Source organism: Rutidosis leptorrhynchoides, chromosome 9 (assembly GCF_046630445.1).
Source record: "Rutidosis leptorrhynchoides isolate AG116_Rl617_1_P2 chromosome 9, CSIRO_AGI_Rlap_v1, whole genome shotgun sequence".
Classification (NCBI taxonomy): Eukaryota; Viridiplantae; Streptophyta; class Magnoliopsida; order Asterales; family Asteraceae; genus Rutidosis; species Rutidosis leptorrhynchoides.
Window position 1 is genome coordinate 138,349,536 of NC_092341.1, and position 16,251 is coordinate 138,365,786.

At 34.7% G+C, this 16,251-nt stretch overlaps 1 protein-coding gene across 1 annotated transcript in view; it reads left to right on the top strand.

Annotated features, from left to right (window-relative positions):
• LOC139868402 (uncharacterized) overlaps positions 1-15,991 on the top strand; it is a 29,201-nt gene extending 13,210 nt beyond the window's left edge. The window contains exon 9 of the mRNA XM_071856736.1: positions 15,963-15,991. Within this exon, the coding sequence (XP_071712837.1) occupies positions 15,963-15,991 (29 nt within the window). The remainder of the gene's footprint in view (positions 1-15,962) is intronic.
• Positions 15,992-16,251: the final 260 nt, after the last annotated feature.

Here is a 16,251-nt window from a genome sequence, read left to right on the forward strand (position 1 = left end):
AATAAATCGATAAATATTATCTTGAATCAATCCACGACCCAGTGTATACGTATCTCAGTATTGATCACAACTCAAACTATATATATATTTTGGAATCAACCTCAACCCTGTATAGCTAACTCCAACATTCACATATAGAGTGTCTATGGTTGTTCAGCAATATATATATAGATGGGTCGACATGATATGTCAAAATATTGTATACGTGTCTATAGTATCTCAAGATTACATAATATACAATATAAGTTGATTAGGTTATGGTTTGAATAGATTTATTACTAACTTTCACGTAGGTAAAATGAGTAGTTTTTATCAATCTTGTTTTACTCGCTATTTCTTCGTTTCTAATCCGTTTTGAGTGATTCCAGTGGCCACGGTTTCGTATTGAACTTAACTTTATGAATCTAAATAGAAAAAGTATAAGTTTATAATCGGAAATACAAGTTACAAGTCGTTTTTGAAAGAGGTAGTCATTTCCGTCGAAAGAACGACATCTTGATGACCATTTTGAAAAACATACTTTCACTTTGAGTTTAACCATGATTTTTGGATATAGTTTCATGTTCATAAGAAAAATCATTTTTCCAGAAGTATAGCTTTTAAATCAAAGTTCTTCTTAGCTTTTAATTATCCCAACCAAAACAGCCCCCGGTTTTACTACGACGGCGTATATCCAGTTTTATGGTGTTTATCATGTTTCCGGGTTTTAAATCATTAAGTTAGCATATCATATAGATATAGAACATGTGTTTAGTTTATTTTAAAAGTCTAGTTAGAAGGATTAACTTTATTTGTCAACAAGTTTAGAATTAACTAAACTATGTTCTAGTGATTACAAGTTTATAACGTTGAATAAGATAGCTTTTTATGTATGAATCGAATGATGTTATGAACATCATTACTACCTCAAGTTCCTTGGATAAACCTACTGAAAATAAGAAAAATGGATCTAGCTTCAAAGGATCCTTGGATGGCTTGAAAGTTCTTGAAGCAGAATCATGACACGAAAACAATTTCAAGTAAGATTTCCACTCGAAATAAGATTGTTATAGTTATAGAAATTGAATTAAAGTTTGAATATGATTATTACCTTGTATTAGAAAGATAACCTACTGTAAGTAACAAAGGTTTATTGATCTTGGATTATTACTTGGAATGGATTTAGAAAACTTGGAAGTAAACTTGCAATCTTGGAAGTATTCTTGATTTTATGAAACTAGAATTTTTGGAATTTATGAACAACACTTAAGACTTGAAGATAGAACTTGAGAGAGATCAATTAGATGAAGAAAATTGAAGAATGAAAGTGTTTGTAGGTGTTTTTGGTCGTTGGTGTATGGATTAGATATAAAGGATATGTAATTTTATTTTCATGTAAATAAGTTATGAATGATTACTCATATTTTTGTAATTTTATGAGATATTTCATGCTAGTTGCCAAATGATGGTTCCCACATGCGTTAGGTGACTTACATGGGCTACTAAGATCTGATCATTAGTGTGTATATACCAATAGTACATACATCTAAAAGCTGTGTATTGTACGAGTACAAATACGGGTGCATACGAGTAGAATTGTTGATGAAACTGAACGAGGATGTAATTGTAAGGATTTTTGTTAAGTAGAAGTATTTTGATAAGTGTCTTGAAGTCTTTCAAAAGTGTTTGAATACATATTAAAACACTACATGTATATACATTTTAACTGAGTCGTTAAGTCATCGTTAGTCGTTACATGTAAGTGTTGTTTTGAAACCTTTAGGTTAACGATCTTGTTAAATGTTGTTAACCCAATGTTTATAATATCAAAAGAGATTTTAAATTATTATATTATCATGATATTATGATGTACGAATATCTCTTAATATGATATATATACATTAAATGTCGTTACAACGATAATCGTTACATATATGTCTCGTTTCAAAATCATTAAGTTAGTAGTCTTGTTTTTACATATGTAGTTCATTGTTAATATACTTAATGATATGTTTACTTATCATAATATCATGTTAACTATATATATAACCATATATATGTCATCATATAGTTTTTACAAGTTTTAACGTTCGTGAATCACCGGTCAACTTGGGTGGTCAATTGTCTATATGAAACCTATTTCAATTAATCAAGTCATAACAAGTTTGATTGCTTAACATGTTGGAAACACTTAATCATGTAAAATAACAATTTTATTTAATATATATATAAACATGGAAAAGTTCGGGTCACTACAGTACCTACCCGTTAAATAAATTTCGTCCCGAAATTTTAAGCAGCTGGGTATTTATTCTTCATCTGATCTTCTCGTTACCAGGTGAACTCGGGTCCTCTACGAGCATTCCATTGAACCTTAATAATTGGTATCTTGTTTTGCTTAAGTCTTTTAACCTCACGATCCATTATTTCAACGGGTTCTTCGATAAATTGAAGTTTTTTGTTGATTTGGATTTCATCTAACGGAATAGTGAGATCTTCTTTAGCAAAACATTTCTTCAAATTAGAGACGTGGAAAGTGTTATGTACAGCTGCGAGTTGTTGAGGTAACTCAAGTCGGTAAGCTACTGGTCCGACACGATCAATAATCTTGAATGGTCCAATATACCTTGGATTTAATTTACCAAATCGAACAACGCCTTTCCAAGGTGCAACTTTAAGCATGACCATCTCTCCAATTTCAAATTCAATATCTTTTCTTTTAATATCAGCGTAGCTCTTTTGTCGACTTTGGGCGGTTTTCAACCGTTGTTGAATTTGGATGATCTTCTCGGTAGTTTCTTGTATTATCTCCGGACCCGTAATCTGTCTATCCCCCACTTCACTCCAAAAAATCGGAGACCTGCACTTTCTACCATAAAGTGCTTCAAACGGTGCCATATCAATGCTTGAATGGTAGCTGTTGTAGAAAAATTCTGCTAACGGTAGATGTCAATCCCAACTGTTTTCGAAATCAATAACACATGCTCGTAGCATGTCTTCAAGCGTTTGTATCGTCCTTTCGCTCTGCCCATTAGTTTGTGGATGATAGGCAGTACACATGTCTAGACGAGTTCCTAATGCTTGCTGTAATGTCTGCCAGAATTTTGAAATAAATCTGCCATCCCTATCAGAGATAATAGAGATTGGTATTCCATGTCTGGAGACGACTTCCTTCAAATACAGTCGTGCTAACTTCTCCATCTTGTCATCTTCTCTTATTGGCAGGAAGTGTGCTGATTTGGTGAGACGATCAACTATTACCCAAATAGTATCAAAACCACTTGCAGTCTTTGGCAATTTAGTGATGAAATCCATGGTAATGTTTTCCCATTTCCATTCCGGGATTTTGGGTTGTTGAAGTAGACCTGATGGTTTCTGATGCTCAGCTTTGACCTTAGAGCACGTCAAACATTCTCCTACGTATTTAGCAACATCGGCTTTCATACCCGGCCACCAAAAATGTTTCTTGAGATCCTTGTACATCTTCCCCGTTCCAGGATGTATTGAGTATCTGGTTTTATGAGCTTCTCTAAGTACCATTTCTCTCATATCTCCAAATTTTGGTACCCAAATCCTTTCAGCCCTATACCGGGTTCCGTCTTCCCAAATATTAAGATGCTTCTCCGATCCTTTGGGTATTTCATCCTTTAAATTTCCCTCTTTTAAAACTCCTTGTTGCGCCTCCTTTATTTGAGTAGTAAGGTTATTGTGAATCATTATATTCATAGATTTTACTCGAATGGGTTCTCTGTCCTTCCTGCTCAAGGCGTCGGCTACCACATTTACCTTCCCCGGGTGGTAACGAATCTCAAAGTCGTAATTATTTAACAATTCAATCCACCTACGCTGCCTCATATTCATTTGTTTCTGATTAAATATGTGTTGAAGACTTTTGTGGTCGGTATATATAATACTTTGGACCCCATATAAGTAGTGCCTCCAAGTCTTTAATGCAAAAATAACCGCGCCTAATTCCAAATCATGCGTCGCATAATTTTGTTCGTGAATCTTCAATTGTCTAGATTCATAAGCAATCACCTTCGTTCGTTGCATTAATACACAACCGAGACCTTGCTTTAATGCGTCACAATAAATCACAAAATCATCATTCCCTTCAGGAAATGACAATATAGGTGTCGTAGTTAGCTTTTTCTTCAATAACTGAAACGCTTTCTCTTGTTCATCCTTCCATTCACATTTCTTCCCTTTATGCGTTAATGTAGTCAAGGGTTTTGCTATTCTGGAAAAGTCTTGGATGAACCTTCTGTAGTAACCAGCTAGTTCTAAAAACTGGCATATGTATTTCGGATTTTTCGGGGTTTCCCACTTTTCAACAGTTTCTATCTTTGCCGGATCCACCTTAATACCTTCCTTGTTCACTATGTGACCGAGGAATTGAACTTCTTCCAACCAAAATGCACACTTTGAAAACTTAGCGTACAATTCTTCCTTCCTCAATACTTCTAACACCTTTCTCAAATGTTCACCGTGTTCTTGGTCATTCTTTGAGTAAATAAGTATGTCATCAATGAAAACAATGACAAACTTGTCAAGATATCGCCCACACACTCGGTTCATAAGGTCCATGAACACAGCTGGTGCATTAGTCAATCCAAACGACATAACCATAAACTCGTAATGACTATAACGCGTCCTAAAAGCAGTCTTTGGATTATCATCTTCTTTCACCCGCATTTGATGATACCCGGAACGTAAGTCAATCTTTGAATAAACAGGCGAGCCTTGTAGTTGATCAAATAAGTCATCGATTCTCGGTAGTGGGTAGCGGTTCTTGATGGTAAGTTTGTTCAACTCTCGGTAGTCGATACACAACGTGAATGTATCATCTTTCTTCTTGAAAAACAAAACAGGAGCTCCCCACGGTGATGTGCTTGGTCGAATGAAACCACGTTCTAAAAGTTCTTGTAATTGACCTTGCAGTTCTTTCATCTTGCTGGGTGCGAGTCTGTAAGGAGCACGAGCTATTGGTGCAGCTCCTGGTACAAGATCTATTTGAAATTCAACGGATCGATGTGGGGGTAATCCCGGTAATTCTTTCGGAAATACATCGGGAAATTCTTTTGCGACGGGAACATCATTGATGCTCTTTTCTTCAGTTTGTACTTTCTCGACGTGTGCTAGAACAGCATAGCAACCTTTTCTTATTAGTTTTTATGCCTTCAGGTTACTAATAAGATTTAACTTTGCGTTGCTCTTTTCTCCGTACACCATTAAGGGTTTTCCTTTTTCTCGTATAATGCGAATTGCATTTTTGTAACAAACGATCTCTGCTTTCACTTCTTTCAACCAGTCCATACCGATTATCACATCAAAACTCCCTAACTCTACTGGTATCAAGTCAATCTTAAATGTTTCGCTAACCAGTTTAATTTCTCGATTCCGACATATATTATCCGCTGAAATTAATTTACCATTTGCTAATTCGAGTAAAAATTTACTATCCAAAGGTGTCAATGGGCAACTTAATTTAGCACAAAAATCTCTACTCATATAGCTTCTATCCGCACCCGAATCAAATAAAACGTAAGCAGATTTATTTTCAATAAGAAACGTACCCGTAACAAGCTCCGGGTCTTCCTGTGCTTCTGCCGCATTAATATTGAAAACTCTTCCACGGACTTGTCCATTCGTGTTCTCCTGGTTCGGGCAATTTCTAATAATGTGGCCCGGTTTTCCACATTTATAACAAACTACATTGGCATAACTTGCTCCGACACTACTTGCTCCGCCATTACTCGTTCCGACACCATTTATTCCTTTCGTTCTGTTAACCCCCGGTCCGTAGACCTCACACTTCGCCGTGCTATGACCATTTCTTTTACACTTGTTGCAAAATTTGGTGCAGAACCCCGAGTGATACTTTTCACACCTTTGGCATAGCTGCTTCTGATTGTTATTGTTGTTGCGGTTGTTATTGTTATTGGGATGATTGTTGTAGTTGATGTTGTTGTTGTTGTTGTTTTTGTTGGGTCGTTTGTTGTAATTGCGATTGATGTTGCGATTGTTGGGATAGTTGTTGTGATTATTGTTGTAATTGTTATTGTTGTTGTTGTTGTATTGGTGATTCTTATCACCGTTTTCCTCCCACTTTCTTTTGACTTGCTTCACATTGGCCTCTTCAGCCGACTGTTCTTTAATTCTTTCCTCAATCTGGTTCACTAGTTTGTGAGCCATTCTACATGCCTGTTGTATGGAGGCGGGCTCGTGTGAACTTATATCTTCTTGGATTCTTTCCGGTAATCCTTTCACAAACGCGTCGATCTTCTCTTCCTCATCTTCGAACGCTCCCGGACACAATAGGCACAATTCTGTGAATCGTCTTTCGTACGTGGTAATATCAAATCCTTGGGTTCGTAACCCTCTAAGTTCTGTCTTGAGCTTATTGACCTCGGTTCTGGGACGGTACTTCTCATTCATCAAGTGCTTGAATGCTGACCACGGTAGTGCGTAAGCATCATCTTGTCCCACTTGCTCTAGATAGGTATTCCACCATGTTAACGCAGTACCTGTGAAGGTATGTATAGCGTACTTCACTTTGTCCTCTTCAGTACACTTACTTATAGCAAACACCGATTCGACCTTCTCGGTCCACCGTTTCAATCCGATCGGTCCTTCGGTTCCATCAAATTCCAAAGGTTTGCAGGCAGTGAATTCTTTGTAGGTGCATCCTACACGATTTCCTGTACTGCTAGATCCAAGGTTAAGGTTGGTATGTAGCGCGGCCTGTACTGCGGCTATGTTTAAAGCAAGAAAGGCATGGAATTCCTCTTCACTCATATTCAAGGTGTGTCGAGTAGTCGGTGCCATTTCCTTCAAAATAGTCAAATGAAACGAGTTAATCATATAGAATATCAAGAGTAGTCAATAGTATTTCGTAGCGTAATATGAACTTATTTATAAAAGCTCTTTCTTCATATTAGCATTTTATACTCTTTAATTCGGGTAGTACCTACCCGTTAAGTTCATACTTAGTAGCTAACATACCATTTCAACTACTACAATTCTATATGAAAAACTAATCACAAAAAATATATATATCATATTCAAACCTTTATACAATAACTTGCAAACTTACAATACCGCTATTTTACATATAGCATGAAATATAGCACATAAAACTTTGATACAAAGTAGTTGCGAAGATAATTCTAGTTAATAAATAAGGCGTTCAGCAAAGGCAACAAAGACACGTAATTCATACGTCCAGAAACAAGTCATGCATTCTGGTTTTACTAATACCACTTCCCATCCTTGGTCTTGTGGAACGTAACCATTGTGACCGATAGTATGACAACATGTTGTAATGTCGTCAAAAGGGCGAAGGTTACGTAATGACCAACAGTCTCGTAATAACCTAAAAACCTCATTTCTTACCCCAATTACCGACTCCGTCACTTGTGGGAACTTTTTGTTTAATAGTTGTAGCCCGATGTTCTTTTTCTCACTTTGGTGAAAAGCGAACATTTCTAACCCGTAAGCATAACATGCTTCTTTTTGTTGCATGTTAGCCACTTTTTCTAAATCATGAAGTCCTATATTCGGATACATTGAGTCAAAATAATTTCTTAACCCGTTGCGTAAAATAGTATTTGGGTTCCCCGCAATATATGCGTCAAAGTAAACACATCGTAACTTATGGGTTTCCCAATGTGATATCCCCCATCTTTCAAACGAAAGCCTTTTATAAACCAAGGCATTCTTGGAACGTTCTTCGAATGTCTTACAAACTGATTTTTGCCATAAATAGTTGTGCCGAGGAATTCTGACCGATTCTAGACAAGATTTCATCAATCATGTCTCCGGGTAAGTCTTCTAAAATATTGGGTTGTCTATCCATTTTGTGTTTTTATACTGTAAAATAGACAAGAGTTAGATTCATAAAAGATACTTATTAATACAAGCAATTTTTACATATATCGTAAAGCATAAGCACATTATATTACATATATTACACCGCACAAATACAACTATCTTATTCCGACTCACTCGTTTCTTCTTTTTCGAAATTGGTTCTTTTTGCTAAGTTTTTAGGGATATATGATGTTCCCCTAATACGAGCCGTCGTTTTCCACATTGGTCTAGAAAAACCTGGTGGTTTAGAGGTTCCCGGGTTATTGTTACAACTTAAGAAATACGGGTGTTGACGATACATATAAAGTTCATCGGGGTTGGAATCAGATTTCTCTATTTTTATGCCATTTCCCTTATTGTTCTCTTTTGCCTTTTTAAATTCAATTGGGGTAATTTCTATAACATCATCGGAATCATCGTCGGGATCTGATTCATAGAAGAATTGGTAATCCTCCCAATATTTTGCTTCCTTGGCGGAAACACCGTTGACCATAATTAACTTTGGTCGGTTGGTTGAGGATTTTCTTCTACTTAACCGTTTTATTATTTCCCCCACTGGTTCTTCTTCCGGTTCTGATTCTTCTTCCGGTTCCGACTCTTCTTCCGGTTCCTCTTCGGGAACTTGTGAATCAGTCCACGAATCATTCCAATTTACATTCGACTCTTCATTATTATTAGGTGAGTCAATGGGACTTGTTCTAGAGGTAGACATCTATCACATAATATCAAACACGTTAAGAGATTAATATATCACATAATATTCACATGTTAAAAATATATAGTTTCCAACAAAATTTGTTAAGCAATCTTTTTTTTTTTATTCAAGTAAACACGGTCGAAGTCCAGACTCACTAATGCATCCTAACAAACTCGATAAGACACACTAATGCAAAATTCTGGTTCTCTAAGACCAACGCTCGGATACCAACTGAAATGTCCCGTTCTTATTGATTAAAAACGTTCCATATTAATTGATTTCGTTGCGAGGTTTTGACCTCTATATGAGACATTTTTCAAAGACTGCATTCATTTTTAAAACAAACCATAACCTTTATTTCATAAATAAAGGTTTAAAAAGCTTTACGTAGATTATCAAATAATGATAATCTAAAATATCCTGTTTACACACGACCATTACATAATGGTTTACAATACAAATATGTTACATCGAAATCTGTTTCTTGAATGCAGTTTTTACACAATATCATACAAACATGGACTCCAAATCTTGTCCTTATTTTAGTATGCAACAGCGGAAGCTCTTAGTATTCACCTGAGAATAAACATGCTTTAAACGTCAACAAAAATGTTGGTGAGTTATAGGTTTAATCTATATATATCAAATCGTAACAATAGACCACAAGATTTCATATTTCAATACACATCCCATACATAGAGATAAAAATCATTCATATGGTGAACACCTGGTAATCGACATTAACAAGATGCATATATAAGAATATCCCCATCATTCCGGGACACCCTTCGGATATGATATAAATTTCGAAGTACTAAAGCATCCGGTACTTTGGATGGAGATTGTTGGGCCCAATAGATATATCTTTAGGATTCGCGTCAATTAGGGTGTCTGTTCCCTAATTCTTAGATTACCAGACTTAATAAAAAGGGGCATATTCGATTTCGATAATTCAACCATAGAATGTAGTTTCACGTACTTGTGTCTATTTTGTAAATCATTTATAAAACCTGCATGTATTCTCATCCCAAAAATATTAGATTTTAAAAGTGGGACTATAACTCACTTTCACATATTTTTACTTCGTCGGGAATTAAGACTTGGCCACTGGTTGATTCACAAACCTATAACAATATATACATATATATCAAAGTATGTTCAAAATATATTTACAAAACTTTTAATACATTTTGATGTTTTAAGTTTATTAAGTCAGCTGTCCTCGTTAGTAACCTACAACTAGTTGTCCACAGTTAGATGTACAGAAATAAATCGATAAATATTATCTTGAATCAATCCACGACCCAGTGTATACGTATCTCAGTATTGATCACAACTCAAACTATATATATATTTTGGAATCAACCTCAACCCTGTATAACTAACTCCAACATTCACATATAGAGTGTCTATGGTTGTTCCGCAATATATATATAGATGGGTCAACATGATAGGTCGAAACATTGTATACGTGTCTATGGTATCTCAAGATTACATAATATACAATATAAGTTGATTAGGTTATGTTTGGAATAGATTTATTACTAACTTTCACGTAGGTAAAATGAGTAGTTTTTATCAATCTTGTTTTACTCGCCATTTCTTCGTTTCTAATCCGTTTTGATTGATTCCAGTGGCCACGGTTTTGTATTGAACTTAACTTTATGAATCTAAACAGAAAAAGTATAAGTTTATAGTCAGAAATACAAGTTACAAGTCATTTTTGAAAGAGGTAGTCATTTCCGTCGAAAGAACGACATCTTGATGACCATTTTGAAAAACATACTTTCACTTTGAGTTTAACCATGATTTTTGGATATAGTTTAATGTTCATTAGAAAAATCATTTTTCCAGAAGTATAGCTTTTAAATCAAAGTTCTTCTTAGCTTTTAATTATCCCAACCAAAACAGCCCCCGGTTTTACTACGACTGCGTATATCAAGTTTTATGGTGTTTATCGTGTTTCCGGGTTTTAAATCATTAAGTTAGCATATCATATAGATATAGAACATGTGCTTAGTTTATTTTAAAAGTCTAGTTAGAGGGATTAACTTTATTTGTGAACAAGTTTAGAATTAACAAAACTATGTTCTAGTGATTACAAGTTTATAACGTTGAATAAGATAGCTTTTTATGTATGAATCGAATGATGTTATGAACATCATTACTACCTCAAGTTCCTTGGATAAACCTACTAGAAATGAGAAAAATGGATCTAGCTTCAAAGGATCCTTGGATGGCTTGAAAGTTCTTGAAGCATAATCATGACACGAAAACAATTTCAAGTAAGATTTCCACTCGAAATAAGATTGTTATAGTTATAGAAATTGAATTAAAGTTTGAATATGATTATTACCTTGTATTAGAAAGATAACCTACTGTAAGTAATAAAGGTTTCTTGATCTTGGATGATTACTTGGAATGGATTTAGAAAACTTGGAAGTAAACTTGCAATCTTGGAAGTATTCTTGATTTTATGAAACTAGAACTTTTGGAATTTATGAAGAACACTTAGAACTTGAAGATAGAACTTGAGAGAGATCAATTAGATGAAGAAAATTGAAGAATGAAAGTGTTTTTAGGTGTTTTTGGTCGTTGGTGTATGGAATAGATATAAAGGATATGTTATTTTGTTTTCATGTAAATAAGTCATGAATGATTACTCATATTTTTGTAATTTTATGAGATATTTTAATGCTAGTTGCCAAATGATGGTTCCCACATGTGTTAGGTGACTCACATGGGATGCTAAGAGCTGATCATTGGAGTGTATATACCAATAGTACATACATCTAAAAGCTGTGTATTGTACGAGTAAAAATACGGGTGCATACGAGTAGAATTGTTGATGAAACTGAACGAGGATGTAATTGTAAGCATTTTTTTTAAGTAGAAGTATTTTGATAAGTGTCTTGAAGTCTTTCAAAAGTGTATGAATACATATTAAAACACTACATGTATATACATTTTAACTGAGTCGTTAAGTCATCGTTATTCGTTACATGTAAGTGTTGTTTTGAAACTTTTAGGTTAACGATCTTGTTAAATGTTGTTAACCCAATGTTTATAATATCAAAAGAGATTTTAAATCATTATATTATCATGATATTATGATGTACGAATATCTCTTAATATGATATATATACATTAAATGTCGTTACAACGATAATCGTTACATATATGTCTCGTTTCAAAATCATTAAGTTAGTAGTCTTGTTTTTACATATGTAGTTCATTGTTAATATACTTAATGATATGTTTACTTATCATAATATCATGTTAACTATATATATAACCATATAGTTTTTACAAGTTTTAACGTTCGTGAATCACCGGTCAACTTGGGTGGTCAATTGTCTATATGAAACCTATTTCAATTAATCAAGTCTTAACAAGTTTGATTACTTAACATGTTGGAAACACTTAATCATGTAAAATAACAATTTCATTTAATATATATATAAACATGGAAAAGTTCGGGTCACTACAACTGTTATTGAAAATACAGAAGTAGATGTTGAAGTTGAGTCATGATTCAAGATAGGTAGATGTAAACCACCAGTAGGTTAATCTTAAGTTTTTTTTTTTTTTTTTTTTTTTAATACCTATGTTGATCAATGTTTCTTAAATGATAATTTGTAGGATATTGTTTTGACATTTATAAAATTGATTTTGGTTATGTTATGATACTGAGTTCGTACACACTAGATTCGGGTCATGTAAATGTTTGCTCCGTTTAGTTAAGTATTTTGCGAATGTGTACATATGTATCTTATGTTTACAGACATTTCTTCTGCAGGTCTGATATTGTGATGATGATTCATGCATAAATAAGTAGGATGAAAATATGAATTTCATAGTTGCAGGTCTGATATGACTGTTTTTGGTCAAACTGTATAGTCAACTGTTGGAGATATTGGGTCAAAATGGTTCCTATATTGTATTGGAACTGAATTGATCGATAGTTATATGTACAATTTTAAATGGTTAAGAATAATTGTAAAATGGTTCCTGGATTGGATTGGAACTGAAATGATAGTTCCTGTATAGTATTTTTTTGACATTTATAAATTTGCATTTTGTTATGTTATCGTACCAAGTTCGTACACACTTGATTCGGGTAATGTATGTAACGACCCGACTTTTTTGACTTGCTTTTGTGCTTTGTGCTTTCACGAAACTGTGTATTTGTGCGTACTAAGCTATATTATACGCTGGGATCTTACTACATGTGGATTACTTTCGTTTATATGTTAAAACGTTCCTTTAAGTATGTAGGTTACTTAACTTGATCCCCGGAAGCCTTTATGACCGTTGGTGTCACTTGACGTTTAGAACGAACTGCGTACTATGTACACGTTTAACTTTGGTCATAATCGGAATATTATGACTACAAAATACTAATTTTTATTTTATAATAACGATTACTTGGGGTTTTAGATGCTTAATTATGCTTAGTAATTTACTAGAGCACAATAGTTAGTCTTGTTGGACTTTCTACCTTGTTGGACGTTATCCCACCCTACACTAGCTAGTGAACTATTTAATTAGCCCAATTTTAATAAGTTAGTGACCCATATTAATGAAAGACAAATACCCATTTATTAGAGAGAACATACTAGCATTTTTGTTAACCATTATCCTTAATGTTGCATGGGATCCTAACATAACCACCAACTTTAGACAACCATTAACCAAAAAGCAAAAAGTTGTCCCCCCTTCCCCTCCTCCCTAAACCCCACGGCCACCACCACCTCCCCACACCCTCACCTTCTATAAATACCAAGCTTATTCATCCCATTCCACACTTGATTTCATTTACAATTTACACACACTTACTCTCTAATTCTCTCTCTAGTCTTTCTCACTCTAAAAAGTGTAAGTTTTAAATTTTCTTTCTCATCTTCTTCCCTTCTCATCCACGACATCATCATCATCATTTAAAGGATCAAGCTTTTAGCTTTTGGTCTTGTTACATCTTGTAGATTCAAACATGGACTTGAATCCTTCAAGAACATGGAAGATTCAAGCTTTCTTGCTTTGAATCTTCACCTATTTTGTAGATCTAAATCTTGTAGCTTTTAATCTCTTTATTTTTTTTGTAAAGATTCAAACTTGTGTTTGTAATCTTCATGTAACTTGAAGATCTAGCTTCATGCTTCAAGGATCTTCAAGAACAACCAAGATTCAAGCTTTTTAGCTTTGAATCTTCATTTTTTTTGTTGGATCTAGGTTTTCTAACTTATGATCTCATTATTTTGTTATAAAGATCAAAACTTGTGTTTATGATATTCATGTAACTTGAAGATCCAAGCTTTATGCTTCAAGATCTTCAATAACACCAAAGATTCAAGCTTTCTAGCTTTGTAATCTCATAACTTGTGTGAAAAGGATCCAAGCTCTCTAGCATAGGGTTCCATTACTTTGTTTGATCAAATTTTTGTTCATACTTGTTTGATTGATGGAAAGTTTGTCGCTTTTGTTGTAAATAGAACTTGTATTTATGTTAAGACTTAGAATATGATGTAACCTTGGTTCATCATCCTTCTAAGACTCTTAAGTGAGTTGTATTTTTACTTGGTCTTAACATATTGTGTGTTGATGGTTTAATCTTGGTCAAAGTGATGCTAACACATCAATGAGTTGTACACTTGAAGCTACAAGCATCAAGGATGAGAACCGTGATGAGCATCAAGCACCAAGAATCTCACCGGAGCACTTGCTTGCTGTTTTCCGGGGTCTGATCAGACTCCTGGACTTCTTTAAAATTGATTTTCAGATAGTTCGTTTCGAGTATATGACTTTTCGTTTGGGCCTCGCCTTAATCCGATATACGGTTTAGGATTTATAGCCTTCCGAAAGTCACTACGCCTTTGTAACGTTGTGCTGAAAATTTTTGACCTATTCGCACTTAAACCGTCGCCACGGTCAAACGAAGACGAATTAGGTTCTGAAAATTGGTCAGAGGTTAGAGGACTCACATACGGAGCCATGGCCACTGACTACGCATCTTTTCGATTTGTATAGAGGTCGTAACAGCTGTCCAAAGTCAGCCTTTTGTTTCGATCACTATTCTTGTTAAACTTACCTTAGTTTTGATGAACGATGATGATGTTGATAATGACACTTAAACTTAATTTATGCACTTTTACACTTATTGGGACAACATACTGACCTAGTAACCTTTGACTTAGGTTGATGACCTTTCGGACCGACTTACTACCTGCATACGTTTCATATTGACTTTTACTGCTTATTCACTGTGAGTTATAGCATCCCTTACTACTTTTTACTATTTTTGGGACTGAGAATACATGCGTTTTTTTTTACGTTTTACATAGTAGACACGAGTACTTAAACTTTATATATGTGTGGGTTACAAAACGCCACAAAGATTCCCCTTAGCTCGGTAACGTTTAATCATTGCTTTCCTAACCGTGAACGCGAATCTTAGATATGGATCCATAGGGTTTGACAACCCCACTCGGGCTAGTCAAGCTAGCAGACAACGGGTGTTTAATACTTCAAGGACAAACGTACTTTCCCGGTCTACTTTTAGGGGGTGATATACATACGTTAAGTCTAGTTACCGGGTCCCCACGGTTAAGCATATACTTTTCATACTGATTTAAACTGCTGATTGAAGCACTGAAATCTCGTGGTCTATATTACTTTACAGATTACAAACTATAGCTCACCAACATTCGTGTTAACTTTTAAGCGTGTATTTCTCAGGTGCTTAGACGATGTTGCTTCCGCTATTAGACTTGCTGTCTTGATGTTATAGACTTGCTGTTATGGACCCGATGTGTTAGATTTCCGCTGCATTACTTAGAGATGTCTCAATCATGGAACTTTTATTTTGCATTCATAACTTATGTTATTTTTAAACAATGACTTTGTAACGACCTTTGTGTCATGTTATCTTTTGTAAGACGCTATCTTTTTATGAATGCAAAACTTATTTTCTAACAACATATAGTGTTTGACCTTGTAATGATCCTGTTGTTGATGAACCATACATGATGGTTTTGTACGGGGTGTCACATTTGGTATCAGAGCATTGGTTGTAGGGAATTAGGTTGCATTAGTGAGTCTAGACCAGACCGAGTAGGATTCACTAATAGGACTAATCTACAACTTGCTCGTTTACTTGTTACTGCTTACTTATATTGCCGTATGATCTTGCTGCATGCTACTTCTTGCCCTTACTACTATGTGAACTTGCTGTATGCTATTACTTATCCTCGTTACTGCATGCTACTGTCTGCTTTCGATTGCATGTTACTTTGTTTGGTACTGTTGTTATTGCCATGCTATGTACTGCGGTAGACGATCTAGGTTGATGTAGTGCCTGATTACGTTCTTGCTATATGTCTTACTGACATGAAAAAAGTTATTTTTCCTTGTTCAGATATCAGACATGCTACCCATGACCTTTGACTTCGAGAGTGACTTAGAGACGACTGTTGTGATGACCCGAAAATTTCCGACCAAATTTAAACTTAATCTTTATATGATTTCAACACGATAAGCAAAGTCTGTAATGTTGAGTCTCAAAAATTTTGAACTGTTTACATGAATTCAGTTAACCTTTAACCATTTATGACGATTCACGAACAATTAATCGTAAATAGATATATGTGTGTGTGTGTGTGTGTGTGTGTATATATATATATATAATTGGAAATATAATTTGAAAT